We start from the raw sequence: 16,125 nt of genomic DNA on the forward strand, positions 1-16,125 counted from the left end.
TGCTAGTGTAAAATATAACATTAAAAAATGTTAAAATATATATGTCATGACAATTATAACTATATAATCCTATCTAGTCTATAAAATATCTATTAAATTTAAGAGTTATATTATCTAATTTACATTGGCAACATGTTTTTTGTCTCAGTTTTAATTACATATTTAAAAATATTTACACAATTCTAATGAAGTATATTCTATCACATTAAACATAGGTGCTACTTTAGGTGCTCAATTTTAATTGTTTTATTTTTATATGCTTATTACTTCCTTGAATATTTACAGGATTTGTAGATTAAATATAAGAATAGATTGTGCAATAGTTACAGGCTGAAATACTTTCTCTCAATTGATATTAATTAAATAATTGATTTAATGTGTTTTGGAAAATGGTTGTATTTAAAACGTAACATAAAATTGAAAGGAAAAAGTAGCCTGTATTATTTGTGTACTGAATGTAATCCGCCATTTTGTCATAAAGAAGCTCAACGTCTTGCTGTCTCGTTCTAAGTTACCTGATAATTACAGTGTTTAAGCGAGACGGCGAGAGTTCAGAGCTTCAACAGAATATGAATATTTTTAATATTGCCTGCAATTTTTTGTGTAATAAGCATATATTTAAGTTAAACATATCACATGACACTTATGTAAATTGTTTGTACTATATAGTTTATTGTGTATCTAGATAAAATATTTTATAAGCATGAAGCTCTCAAAATTTAATGTTTAAATTGTGAAAAACAAATAAACGCAACACCTACCAATTAAAATGACTTTTATTTTTTATCTGTAGTTGTATACCATTTAAATAAGGATTTTTGAACTTAACTATGTCCTTTTTATGGTACAATAAATAAAGAGGTGAGTTTGTTCTAGTTCATGAAATGATTACCAGACCGTAAGTAAGTACTATATTTCTATCATGTAGCTTGATTTTTTATGTGAACATTCATGGGGTATCAATAAAAAACAAGTATTTCGACAAATATACTGTATTTAATCAAATAAATTACAATTAAAAATTAAAAATAAAACCGACATATAATTTCGCAGTGGGGCGGATTAAAATAATTTCATTGTACAATAAAATGAATTACTTATATCATCCATCGATACGCGTTGTGCGTTAGATTGGAAATAAAATTAAGGAATGGAGAATATTTCAAATGCTAAATTCTTAATATTAAACGTCAATTTACAATATACAAGAATATAGTACATTATATGCATTCTGAGATTAACTGCACATAGATAAAAAACCGATGCATTACATCTATGTAGACTTGCATATACTGTATGCACTAGGCTTAAGTCTAATTTGACAGGAGTAATATTTTTATTATCTGTGGCGAGAAAAGTTGTCTATAGTCTGAGCAAAGGTCAAAGGAGGTCATGGAAAGTTTTTGAATGAAGTATGTAGATGCCACAGGTGGGTTTCTATTAAATTGGGATCACAGTTAGGCAAGTCTTATAGATTGTATGAGTTGGAAGACAGCGGAGCCACAGACGACGAAGATGAAGAGCGCTAAGAGCCAGGGCGAGACGGGGTATTGGTCTTCCTTTTCCTGTAACAAAAAAATAATTATTATAAAAACTTAACAATAACATTCATTAAGGGAAAAATTGTGTCATGGTATGAATGCATGAACTGAGCAATTTTTTTGAAAGGGCAGTTGGATTCAGCCTTATGTGCTGAACAGAATCTATCAATCAATGACATTCAACAACCTATAACTATGATACGAAAAATAAAGGAATTACCTACCTAAATTACCTATTTAAAATACCTACTTAAATTTTACTTCTTACTAGTTATTTGTTTAGGAGGTATGATCTTATTAGAAAAAAAAAATTGTACATTTACAGAACTAAGCCTCTCCACATAATATTATAATTATGTTATTATTAAAATCAAATGAATGTCAATTATTAAATAAGAAATTTTCTTAATTTGTTTGTTCTGAATTAATTATTATAGGAAAACACATTTTACTCTTTAATAATACAGATATTAATAATTATTATTATTCAAAGTAATTTATAAGCATGCTATGCTCATTTATTAATTATTATACATTTGTAAATTAAAATTATCAAATACACTCATTATATTTAATTGTATTATTTATTAATGTAAACGAAAGTATTTAATCTTCTAAATACTAATTACTTAAATATTAAATAAATTATAAGTTCAAAAATATTGTTAGAGGCGAGGCAATCACAGAAAAAAAATTATTGTAACAATTATAATACTCAACAAACTCAAAGACATTAAATAAAATATAAATCTATATTTTGCTTTTAGTCCATTGAATGAGTCCCTCCAAGGGGGGTCTAGAGTGCGTGGGTTAGTAACGTAAGATGTTTCTTCGGAAACATGTCAAGAGTCCCTAGGTAATAAACATACTAAAACCCCGGGACACTAGGAGGAGCCCCGGAGTGGGGGGAGGGGGGAAAAGGTCCATTTTTTTCATTTTTCGTTTAAATCTCAAAAACGGTACATGTTAGAGAAAAACTTTCAAGGAAAAGTTGAAAGGCCATAAAATTATCTACAAGTTGTACCTAAATAATTTTTTTCTATTCGCAGCCGTTTTCGAGCTACATCCCATGAAATGTGAAAAATTCGAAAGCTTTTTATTTTACCTAACTACTCTAATAAAATTCAATACCTCCGAAACGCCTCCATGGAATCTGTTTTTTTTATCAATGATAGACCTTATTATGAGCAATCTATCTGTACCGGTCACAAGTTGCACTTTTGAGTTTTTTGGAAGAAAAAAAAGGTCAAGTTCAGTAACTCAAACTACCCTAATATAATATTTTGACAATCGATTCCTCCTAAAGGCTTCCATGGAGGAATGTGTTTATTTTACCAATCATAGACCTAATTAAGAGCAATCCATCAGTACCGGTCACAAGTTGCACATTTGAGTTTTTTGGAAGAAAAAAAATAAAAAGTTCAAGTATCGTAACTACCCTAATAAAATTTAATTCCCCGTAAAGGCCTCCGTGGTGGAATCTGGTATTTTTATCAATGATAGACCTAATTATGAGCAATCCATCTGTACCGGTCACAAGTTGCACTTTTGAGTTTTTTGGAAGAAAAAAAATAAAAAGATCAAGTTCAGTAACTCAAACTACCCTAATATAATATTTTGACAATCGATTCCTCCTAAAGGCTTCCATGGAGGAATGTGTTTATTTTACCAATTACAGACCTAATTAAGAGCAATCTATCAATACCGGTCACAAGTTGCACATTTGAGTTTTTTGGAAGAAAAAAAAATAAAAAGATCAAGTTCAGTAACTCAAACTACCCTAATATAATATTTTGACAATCGATTCCTCCTAAAGGCTTCCATGGAGGAATGTGTTTATTTTACCAATTATAGACCTAATTAAGAGCAATCTATCAGTACCGGTCACAAGTTGCACATTTGAGTTTTTTGGAAGAAAAAAAATAAAAAATTCAAGTATCATAACTACCCTAATAAAATTCAATTCCCCGTAAAGGCCTCCGTGGTGGATTCTGGTATTTTTATCAATGATAGACCTAATTATGAGCAATCTATCTGTACCGGTCACAAGTTGCACTTTTGAGTTTTTTGGAAGAAAAAAATAAAAAGATCAAGTTCAGTAACTCAAACTACCCTAATATAATATTTTGACAATCGATTCCTCCTAAAGGCTTCCATGGAGGAATGTGTTTATTTTACCAATTATAGAACTAATTAAGAGCAATCTATCAGACCCGGTCACAAGTTGCACATTTGAGTTTTTTTGGAAGAAAGAAATATTTTTTGATCGTATGGGGAAATTGTTTGAGCCAAAATCATTTTTTACTGCGTGTAACTCAGAAACGGTAGGATATAGGAAAAAATGATTTAGGTACAACTTGTAGATAATTTTATGGCCTTTCAACTTTTCCTTGAAAGTTATTCTCTAACATGTACCGTTTTTGAGATTTAAGCGAAAAATGAAAAAAAATGGACCTTTTCCCCTCTCCCCCCACTCCGGGGCTCCTCCTAGTGTCCCGGGGCTTTAGTATGTTTATTAGCTAGGGACTCTTGACATGTTTCCGAAGAAACATCTTACGTTACTAACTCACGCACTCTAGAACTTTTTATTCAATGGACTATTTGAACATTGTATTAACATTATTAAAGAACAGACATGTCCAACCAATAGAATATGCAAAATTTTTCATGAGGTTTTCCGAAAGAAATCAATTTAATCATTTGGAGATAAATAATTGATTACGCAAATTCTCATAATCAGTAACATAAAAATCAATAACGCACAATCTCTCTATATCTTTACAATGCCACATGTGGCATTTTAAATACAAAAGATAATTCATAAAATTCATTTTATTTTCAAGGCCAAATATATTTAGTGGAATCCTAAGAATTAAAAAATGGATATGCAAAAAGGCTTGTTAACACTTAGAAATAATTATATCCTAATAGAAAACTAAAGTTATGTATAAGCTGCTCCCCGCGGTTTCACCCGAGTGGCTCCACTCCTGTTGGTATTAGCGTGATAATATATAGCTTATATCGTTCCTCAATAAATGGGCTATCTGACATCGAAATAATTTTTCAAATCGGACAAGTAGTTCCTGAGATTAGCGTGTTCAAAGAAACAAACAAACTCTTCAATATTAGTATAGATTTTACAAAGTATTAATAGAGAAGACTTCTATTATTTATTTATTTATGGAAAACCTTAATAAAATAAATTAATCAAATAGCCTATTTCATATATCAATAGCTATTTATTGATATGAAATAAAAATCAGTATCATCTTCTTAATATATAATAACTAAATCTCGTGTTACAATGGACTCCTAAACCACTTAACCGATTATAACTAATAAAATTCGCACACCATGTGCAGTTCAATCCAACTTGAGAGATAGGATAGTTTAAATCTCAAATCGTTTTATAGAAAGCGGGCGAAGCCGCGGGCGGTAAGCTAGTAAGTAAAAGATTTATAACTGTGTACAAGTATAACTGAAAAACCTACACAAACAGAAAATGAAACATAAAAAGTATTTCTATTTACCATATCCGATTCATTTTAGATAATAATAATTTGATTTTGATTTAATGATAAAATATTTAAAAAATTAAAGCGTCATAACAATTTCAAAGGATTTAGAATTTAATACTTAATTGTAACATGTAAAACCCAATCACAAGTACCTAAGACTGCATTTATATAATTAATATTTTTATAAGATTTGTCATGACCTTTGATAACTTATGAGACCATGTATTGAACTATTTACTCTTGCATTTTAAATCCTAAAGATTCTTTACACATCTATACTAATATTATAAAGCTGAAGAGTTTGTTTGTTTGAATGCGCTAATCTCAGTAACTACTGGTCCAATTTGAAAAATTATTTCGGTCTTAGATAGCTCATTTATCGAGGAAAGCTATAGGCTATATAATATTATCACACTAACGTCAACAGGAACGGAGCCACGCGGGTGATACCGCGGGGCGCGGCTAGTATATATTATATTATAATTTAATTAGGTAACTGCATAAATATTTTAAATGTCAATCATTCCAATTATGATTTATTACTTATTTAAAAAGACTTATAAAACTAGATTAAATGTATAAAAATGTATAATTAAAAATAAACTGACCTTTGTTGTTTTTGGTACATTCCCCCTCATTGTGATATTTTTGCTGGCGATCTCGTTAGCAATACGCATCCTCTGTTTTGGCGCCATTTTAAATGATTACCAGTTATATTTGTCCTGAAATTAGTAATTTTTCATTTATTAACATGATAAAACAAGAAGAATAAAACTAAATAGTAATACTAGCTGTTTTGCAATACTTTTACTTTCAGATGATGTTTTATTTTAGTTGTAAAACTTTCAATCTTATGATGAGAGGAAATTAGAAAGTGTTTTAGTAAAAAATGGTTATTTGTAAAGCACTTGAATAACATCAAAACTTTGATGGTGTAAATTAGCATATTTAAATGTTAATATATATTATAAATTAAAAGTAATCTACACATATATTAAATTAATTAATAAACATAGATATATTATATGTTTGTGTACATGAAATGTGTATGAAACATGAATGAATATATTTTTAATAATAACGTTACTGAAATGAGCTATGAATATGTAACACATTGATAATGTAACAATTTTTACCAGGTCAATATCAACAAAATGTTTAATTTCTGTATGTGAAGAACAACTCTACAGTAAGCAGTGTTTTACAGTACAATAAAATCTGTTTTCCAAAGTTATTACAATTGAAATCCATAACAATACGTTGAAAATTTTGTGTACGTGTTATCCGCAAACATATTGAAACCAAAGGATATTCAAAACACTAGCCACGTTACACGTATAGCTATTTAGCACTGCGTAGTTAATTAAATAACCTGATTTTATCGGATTTTCCACCAATTTTATACTTAATCAGACAAATCACAATCATCTATTAGGTACAAGTTTCTAGAAAACAACGTACGCAAAATGAAATAACACCGCACAACCGTTACAAAAACAATTTAATACTACAACATGCATATAATTTACGTGAAAAAAAGGTATTTATACTCACAATGATTATAAAATTAAAGGCTTTACAGCCTAGCCGTGCACAAACTGTTGACACGTATGTAAAAGTGAAACTCGATTAGAATCCAGCAAAGCAAAACTAATTTTCTGAAATGTCAAAAGAACAACACGTCGCGTCTATACGTCATCTATGTTGATGTTTTATGACAGGTGATACCAGTAATTTTAAAATAAACAAAAACGCGTATAATTTCATGAATAAATACATCATACTATTGATAATTAATTAATAAAAAATATAAATATACACTTAAAAGTTTTAATTTTCACATAATATTAGTTTTTTTTAATAATTTATTCATAACCATGGTTATATACAAGTCCTTCAGAGACGTGCAAACTTAGCACCCCATCTATGGAATTTTGGGTCGAAAATGACCTTGATCGTTAGGTCCCCGTTAGGTCCTTTAAGGTCCCACAATTTTTTCGTTAGGTCCCCTTTAGTTTTTTTTTAAATAATTTTTTAAATTTTAGGTATAAAAAAATGCAACTTTAGCACCCCATCCATAGAATTTTGGGTCAAAAATGACCTTAATCGATAGGTCTCCGTTAGGTCCTATAAGGTCCCACAATTTTTTCGTTAGGTCCCCTTTAGTTTTTTTTTAAATATTTTTTTTTTAATTTTAGGTATAAAAAAGTTACACTTTAGCACCCCATCCATAGCAAAATTGGCGAATTTTATCAAAATCGTATTCTTTACCGTTAGGTCCGTAGAGGCCCATCATTGAAATTGTTAAATTATTTATGTTATTAAAATCTATATTATATTAAATAAAAGAAAGTCGTGTTAGTTACTCCACTTATAACTCAAGAACGGCTGAACCGATTTAGCTGAAAATTGGCAGGGAGGTAGTTTAGAGCCAGGAGAAGGATATATGATACTAAATATGTACCACGGGCGAAAACGGGGCGGACCACTAGTTATAAAATAATTGAAACCTGCGCATGCGCCTTAGAGCATTAAGGCATGCGCACATCATACATAAACAATGCGAAATTTAAATTGGTATCGTTTCATTTATTAAATTTAAATCAATAAATAAATCTTGTGTCTATACTAGTCACGTCTGGTTCGAAAGATGAAACTGGCTTTTTATTTCGAAAATTTATTTGGCAACACTTGACAGAGTTGTTGATGTATCAAACCTTGTCAAAGTGATTTTTTTTTCTGCGATTTTAGCTTAGGATTTTAGTGATTTCTAAAAAAAAAATTAAAAAAAAAATATTTTTGAAAACTGAGTTGAAAACATGACTAAAACCTTAAACTATGATTAATAAATTTAAAATGAAACAATTTGAAAGAGATGTAGTTTTCAAGGAAAAACAAGAGTGTTTACGAGAAATATCTCAATGCATTGTTAAGTGTGACTTGATATTTTGATGCTTTTCATCTTGATTGCATTGCACATTATTAAAAGTAGGTATGATTTGTTTAATATTATTATTATTATTTAGCATGGATGATACCAGTAATCCAGTTAAAAACTATTCAAGCAACAATATAAAATTGAACGATCTGTCCGTTCAAAATGTTTAAAGACACAAAATCAGTATCTCGACGAGATTTATTCTAGGACCAAACGGTTATTCATGTTGAAGAGCAGTACAAAAAAAAACAAGATGGAATAACTGCAGACATGGAAGAGTTAATGATGTCAGAGATAATGATAGTGATTCTTATTCTTTATTCGCGGCTGAACGCGGCTTTTAGATTTAATATGATTATATTGATTAAACAAAATTTAATTGTATTTTATTATGTTTTTTCTTACTTTCACTAGCTGTTCTTTTTTTATCTGTATCAGATAACTGTACCAGATTACATATATATAATATCATATAGATGAAGATGTTGTTAATCTCTCAAAAAAACAAAGCTCGTAATAATAAATTAAAGTATCAAAACTTTATTTCCAACTATAACCTAAGTTACCATATGATGATTTTTTGAATTTGCCGCCTTTTCATTCGTTAGCCGGACTCTATCACTATCACTACATAGTATAAAACAAAGTCGCTTTCTCTGTCCCTATGTCACTTTGACCTTTGTACGCTTAAATCTTTGAAACTACGCAACGGATTTTGATGCGGTTTTTTTAATAGATAGAGTGATTCAAGAGGAAGGTTTATATGTATAATAACATCCATTAAATAGTGGAGAAGTACTGTTATTTTTGAGGTTTCTAATGTGATGTCGTAAAAAATTACATGTTTTCCGCTTACATTGCAAACGCAGGCTGAACCCTACGAGTTTTGTCAAAATAATGTACTAAGTATTATGTAAAACCTACTTTTCAACCTAGAATTAAAATAACTATTAGTGTATTAAGTAGTGTCAATCTATGGTGTATATATTAATAAATAAGCACTCTCAGAACAATAGATTTATTTAATTAATGAAACGATACCATTTTAAATTTCGCGCTGTTTATGTATGATGTGCGCATGCCTTAATGCTCTAAGGCGCATGCGCAGGTTTTTATTATTTTATAATTTTAATAAAATAAATAATTCAACAATTTCAATGATGAGCCTATACGGACCTAACGGTAAAGAATACGATTTTGATAAAATTTGCCAATTTTGCTATGGATGGGGTGCTAAAGTGTAACTTTTTTATACCTAAAATTAAAAAAAAAATTATTAAAAAAAAACTAAAGGGGACCTAACGAAAAAATTGTTGGACCTTATAGGACCTAACGGAGACCTATCGATTAAGGTCATTTTTGACCCAAAATTCTATGGATGGGGTGCTAAAGTTGCATTTTTTTATACCTAAAATTTAAAAAATTATTAAAAAAAAAACTAAAGGGGACCTAACGAAAAAATTGTGGGACCTTAAAGGACCTAACGGGGACCTAACGATCAAGGTCATTTTCGACCCAAAATTCCATAGATGGGGTGCTAAGTTTGCACTGGTGTCCTTCAGTCGCAATCTCACTATTAGTTTTATTCTTAAGTTGCCATATATTAAAATTATAAATATGTGTAACACTATGAAAAAACTAATAAAAATAATAATCAAAAGAGGTAAGAAGGAAATACTTTACAATATTGATTCACCTTTTTTAATCATAAAATTAAAATAAAAAATAATTAATTATAGTGCCATCTATGTTACAATCTAATGTACTATTTAAACTACCTACAAACTGTTCTAGTACCATTTTTTGAGTGAGTCCAAGTGATATCTCTATTTGACAACAGATGGCGCTGTAACAACTTTTTACTCAATTTAATTTACATACAAAAATATTGTGTACTTACTAGCTGTGCCGCGCGGTTTCACCCGCGTGGCTCCGCTCCTGTTGGTCTTAGCGTGATAATATATAGCCTATATTACTCGTGGATAATGTAGCTTTCGAATGGTGAAAGAATTTTTAAAATCGGTCCAGTAGTTTATGAACCTATTCATTACAATCAAACAAACAAAGTTTTCCTCTTTATAATATTAGTGTAGACATATTATTTATTTTTGTCTCTTATTCACATTGAAACAATAAATAATATATGATTAACTGTGAAGAGAAGAGCATGATGCATTTTATAGAGTACCTATAAATGCATCATGAAGCTTTAGACATCGTGCTCTTCCATGCACTGTAATGGTCATAATTAAATTTAAATATAAGCTGGTATAGTACTATGTACTTAGTATTATATTATTATGAATTATCTGTAATCTGTGATAAAAGTAATTTAATTTTATAAAAGGGAGCATTCAAGTATTACGTAACGCAATTTTTGTAGATTTTTGACCCCCCCTCCCCCCCTTATAACGCACCATAACGTTTTTCTATACTCCCCCCCCACTCTCTAAACGTTACGTAACACTCCAAGTGACCATTTTTACCCTGAAGTCGAAAAAAAGTACTTATGTTACAGATTTTATCCTTGGTATAGCTTTAATTAATAAATGTAAATAGCCTTAACAGTATTAATACAAAATAAAACAAAAGGTTTTTAATCCGCAACACCTGCGTATTTTGTTTATAATCATCATCACTAACAAATACTGACAACGAGAACAACAATAAATGATGTATAATACAATCTAGGGATTCACTGAAATATAAACAAAAAGGGTTGCCAATTTTGGAGTTTTAATTCCCACAGTAGGCTATATTTTCTTTAAATATGATATTATCTCATTTCTAAATAATTTATATAATATTTAAATACTAGACCGTGACTAGGTAGGTATACCATTATTTTTAATGGATGAAGCGAACGTTTCGATCACGTCATCCCACTACCATGGACCAACAAAAAACTATCCACTACATGATTCATTTAAAAAAGTAGGATAGGCCACTGGCCCCATGGAGGGTGGTAGCAGGGAGCAACCAAAATAACCTTTGGAAATTTCCAGTAAATTTGGGAATATCTTATTTTATTTCGTATCTATTTTTATTTATGTCATTATCTGTTGATCACAATAAAAACAAAGAAATTGCCCAATTAATTTGGTTCAAAAACGAATACAATACCAAAATAGAACAATAATTACAACCTAATTCATATTATAATCTCTAGCAACCCTCAAGACAAAGATAGTACGATGTCCACAAGACTGAGACGTCAATACTCCAAGGATGCAGGATATCGTATTACAATTTTAGCCAATAGTAACTCAGTATATCCTGTCCTCCGATCCTTGAAATCTGATTGGTTGGAATAGATAGGTTACGCCTATACTGTCAATTTGAAGTGCGCGCTTCAAGTGTGAACTGCTAAATTGGAATTATATCAAAATGTCGACAATTTGATCGCGTTTCAATGGTTTATGTGTATAATATTGTTTTGAATAATGTAGAGATAATGTATTTTAATGCTTTACGATGGGGTTTTATAAATTGGAGGCATGTGATTGTTACGAAGGATATCTAATAATTAATATTATACAATAACTAGCTTTCCACCCGCGGCTTCGCCCGCGTTTTCAAAGAAAAACCCGCATAGTTCCCGTTCCCGAGGGATTTCCGGGATAAAACCTATCCTATCTCTTACGTTGGATCGAACTGCACATGGTGTGCGAATTTTATTATAATCGGTTAAGTGGTTTAGGAGTCCATTGAGGACAAACATTGTGACACGAGATTTATATAAGTATATTAGAGAAGATTATTAACTAATGAATAATATGTACATAATATCTAATAAGTACCTACCTACTAATTTTCTATGAAGTGTCTCTACTTACAGTACGATTCTAAATACTTTATAAAATTTGAAATTGATATTTTTCATATTTTGGCCATGAAATCATAATTTATTAACTTACAAAAAAAATACAATCTAGACCCGATTCAAATTCCTACAATAACATTTAGTAGGTAGTTAGTGACATGAATAGCCTTGCTAACTGTAGATAATAACGATAATCGTCAATGATCAACACCTGTCTCTACATCGTAGAACACCGGCAGCGGCTAACTTCCAATAAAAATATCCTGGTATGTAGAGAGTAGAGATACTCTCTACATACCTACCTAGTAAAGCACCGGCTAGCTTCCAATAAAAAATATAGGTACCTATAATATGTTCCCTGACATCTAAACGTAGGTATTGATGGTAATCATTATTAAAACAAGAATTAGGTAGGTAATTTATTTATTTATTTATTTAACAGTTTTATGTACCATTACAAATTTTACAAACTATAATATTAAAAGAAAAGGAAACATTCACAGCACATAAGGCAACCTTATCGCTTATCAGCGATCTCTTCCAGGCTGCCCAAGGTAAAGGATAAAGATTAATATTAAATGGGTACACGGGTGGCAATGAAAATAAATATAAAAGAGAGAAAATAAAATACATAGGTATTATATGAAAAATAAAAGAGGATATACCTAAAACCTAATACATACTTACTATTATTTTGAAGGAAAAGCTAAATCAGAGAAATTTTTATTTAAAAGAGTTTTAAAGGAACTTTTCGAGGAAGCTCGTCTTACAGCTATAGGTAAGTAGGTAGGTACAAACATAAAAAGTGATTGCAAATAATTATGTAATGCTCTACATTCTACAAATTCTTATATAATACCTATGTTACTACTTTATTTTTAAACTTTATATTGGATCTACTAAATACAACACTGTTAATAAAATACATACCTACCGATTTCAAGTAACAAAACAAGTAATTACAATTAGGTACCTACGCCTATCTCTACAAATCCTTATACAGCTAGATAATCTAAATATTCTCACAACTTAGAAAAAAGGTCGCGTCGGTCGGGCGCCGGCTTGCAAATATACCCTAAGATAACATCTCTGCGAAATACTGCCTGTATTTATTCACTTGACGACTGGGGTGGGTTCGTACTGCTAATGTAGGCACCTATAACAAATATCTATAAGAAGTAAGTTCTTTGTTAGGGCTACTGTAGATATAAAACGATTTTTTGTTAGTTCGTAGTTACGATCGATTAAGTTCTGTGTTTTTATAATTAACTTCACTTTAATAAAAAGTTATTTGTTTTTATAATTAACTCCACTTTAATACAAAGTTATTTGTTTTTATAATTAACTCCACTTTAAGAAACGTTACTTTGTGTATATTGCCCAAAGTGCCCTAGCTATAAGACTTAGGGTATAGGTATATATCTAATATATATAAATCTCGTGTCACAATGTTTGTCTTCAATGGACTCCTAAACCACTTAACCGATTATAATAAAATTCGCACACTATGTGCAGTTCGATCCAACTTGAGAGATAGGATAGGTTTTATCCCAGAAATCCCTAGGGAACGGGAACTATGCAGGTTTTTCTTTGAAAACGCGGGCGAAGCCGCGGGCGGGAAGCTAGTCTTATATATAAAAATGAATCGCAAAATGTGTTGGTAAGCGCATAACTCGAGAACGGCTGAACCGATTTCGATAATTCTTTTTTTATTATATTTCTTGAAGTACGAGGATGGATCTTATGTAGAGAAAACGTAAACATACCACGGGCGAAGCCGGGGCGGACCGCTAGTTATTTTAATATTATTAATACCTACTTTTTTTGTTTTACTACCTATAAGCATGTAAATTATTCATTACTGGAACACTTAGATCATTAAGTAAATGATCTAAGCCGGAACAGTATATTGATATCTATATCTAGATTCTGGATGAAAATCAATTAACTATATGAACCAATCTGTGTGCAATAACATGTCTTGTTATAATACCTAACTCTTCATTTAAAAGTTTCCACAAAGGGCTTTCCCTACAATACTTATTTCTGCATAGGTATTTTGTATCGTTAAAAAGAAACCAAAAAACTTCAGTACCTAGTTTTTGCGTGATTGCATAACAAACAGACAATCCATTCTCTCCTTGATTCTCTCAAACATTGCACAAAGGCTTTTATAATCTGTACTATGTCGCAACTGTCAAAGGAGGATCGATATTAGGCATGGAAACGGAAAATCCCTTTAAAATAAGCTCTAAATAGGTAAGTAGAATATGTTTTATCAGATCAATACGAGAAGATATCCATGTTATTTGTAAATTGTACCTGTTTTTAAGTATTTTTTACATTGTGTTGATGAAATAAAAGTTATTTTGAGTGACATTTTTTATTTTATTTCTTGTGTAGGTAGTGATCCTATAGGTAAGTAGTTAGGTAGGTACCTAAATTTTAAGCTACTCCTATATCCAATAAAAATCTTAGATCCTATAGGTACCTATCGGTAGTCCCATAGGTCCTATAGGTATCGGTTTGTAGTGTCTGAAAAAGAAAGGAAATCTAACTTTAATAAATTCAATTGAATTATGTTAATTTGTTGAAATCCTTCCATTAAAGAGTTAATGTTGCTCAGAAAAATACGTGCCATAAAATGTACTTCAAAATACATGTAAATCTTCCAACAATTTTTAACAACCAAAACTTGTCTATGGTCTCGTATTTTTTTACACGGCAACACTGGCTAACTTTTTAATTTTTTTCCCGCCCTTCCGCCTGATTGGAATTCTGACGGCTCATCACGTAATGCAAGGAGCCGGCCCACAGCGATGAAAATTGACCAAAATCCGATTTCGCAGTTTTATTGTGAAATAACCATGAGGGTGTGTGGCCTTCATAAATATTTGACAAGATAAAAATGCATTTGAGCATCTATAATGTTTTTGCGTGAAGAATTTCACGATTTTTTTACATACCTACCTAGGCTGTATTTTTTCTACGTAGGTACCTGCGTTGCGAACGTTTTTGATATGGGGATGTAATGACAGTACTATAAACTATTCTGTGGTAATGATGTGTTATTATGACTCTTTGTATTTTTATAATTCATAATAGGTACATAATAAAGTTTAAATAATATTAGCCCGTGTCTCTACATATCGTTAATTTTGTTAATAATAAGTAATTAAGTAGGTACCTAAGTAGATAGTAATCTTCAATTTCCTCCTTCATGCTTCTACTTCATTTTCATGAACTAAAGGAAGGGCTTTAGTTTCAGAAAATTATTCTCTATGAAGGTACTTAATTTATTTTCTGGTTGTTAACCTGTAAGGAAAGAATTGCCTGTATAAAACAAGACAATTGATTATGTGGGGTCGAAATAAGGCTTGAAATTATGGAATATAATATTAATATGCACGTCATATATCACCTCCTTTTTTTGAAGTCAGATAAAACACGAATTTTTGTAGTAATTTAGTTCAATAACTTTTTTTCATTAGACGCATTTCATAGAAAATGCATTGCACTAAAATATACAAGATTAACCAACATTAACTCCTAAACAAAAACAAACCACAATCTTTATATTTACGAAACGAAATCAATTGTTTCACAAACAACTGAAGGGAAAGTAAACCATTGCTCAAATAATAAAAAAAAACAATTACAAAATGGCGTCGGGTTTTGGCGCCAAAAGACAACCGTCGCCGGCTGAGACGCGCGAGTGATCGGATTATCCTTCTGTTTGTATTTAAACTATTTTTTCCCAATTTTGTGCATTTTCCGCATGTTTGCACGGATTTATTTAACTCCTGATGATTGTTGCAGATAAACATGGTTTTTTTTTAATTTGTTTTACTAAAGATATTTGAACATAGTCTACGAACATAGGTTACGTAGTGAGGTGCAAATAAAATTGGCTGAAATAGTGATAGGTAGTAGGTTTTTATGGTCATTTAATAGGTACATTAGTAATTCTACAACATCATGCATAATTAGGTACATCAAGAACAACTTACTTTAAAAACAATTAAATGTTAAAGGAATCTATAGCAACTAAACCTATAGAACCAGGGAATACCTAAGTAACTCTAGGTACATTATTACTACAGTCTACCTACATTATCTCGACGACTAGTACTTACTACATATTAATTCAGATACGTGATTAAATTAGGTAATATTCATTTCACTGACCCAATTCAGACATCTTTAGAGGTCAATAATTATAATGATTTTACATTTTTTAAATCCCTACCTAAATTACTTTTACTTTCAATTATTTAAAAGCACTACAATAGTACTTTTATTTTC

At 30.5% G+C, this 16,125-nt stretch overlaps 1 protein-coding gene across 1 annotated transcript; it reads right to left on the bottom strand.

Annotated features, from left to right (window-relative positions):
* Positions 1-976: 976 nt before the first annotated feature.
* On the bottom strand, positions 977-6,763 carry LOC123701801 (stress-associated endoplasmic reticulum protein 2). The gene is made up of 3 exons (XM_045649360.1): positions 6,614-6,763; positions 5,668-5,781; positions 977-1,565 (listed from the first exon to the last, which is right to left on the bottom strand). Exons 2-3 carry the CDS (start codon positions 5,752-5,754, stop codon positions 1,458-1,460), a joined length of 195 nt encoding a protein of 64 aa, XP_045505316.1. The 5' UTR covers positions 5,755-5,781; positions 6,614-6,763; the 3' UTR covers positions 977-1,457.
* Positions 6,764-16,125: the final 9,362 nt, after the last annotated feature.

Source organism: Colias croceus, chromosome 22, assembly GCF_905220415.1.
Source record: "Colias croceus chromosome 22, ilColCroc2.1".
Classification (NCBI taxonomy): Eukaryota; Metazoa; Arthropoda; class Insecta; order Lepidoptera; family Pieridae; genus Colias; species Colias croceus.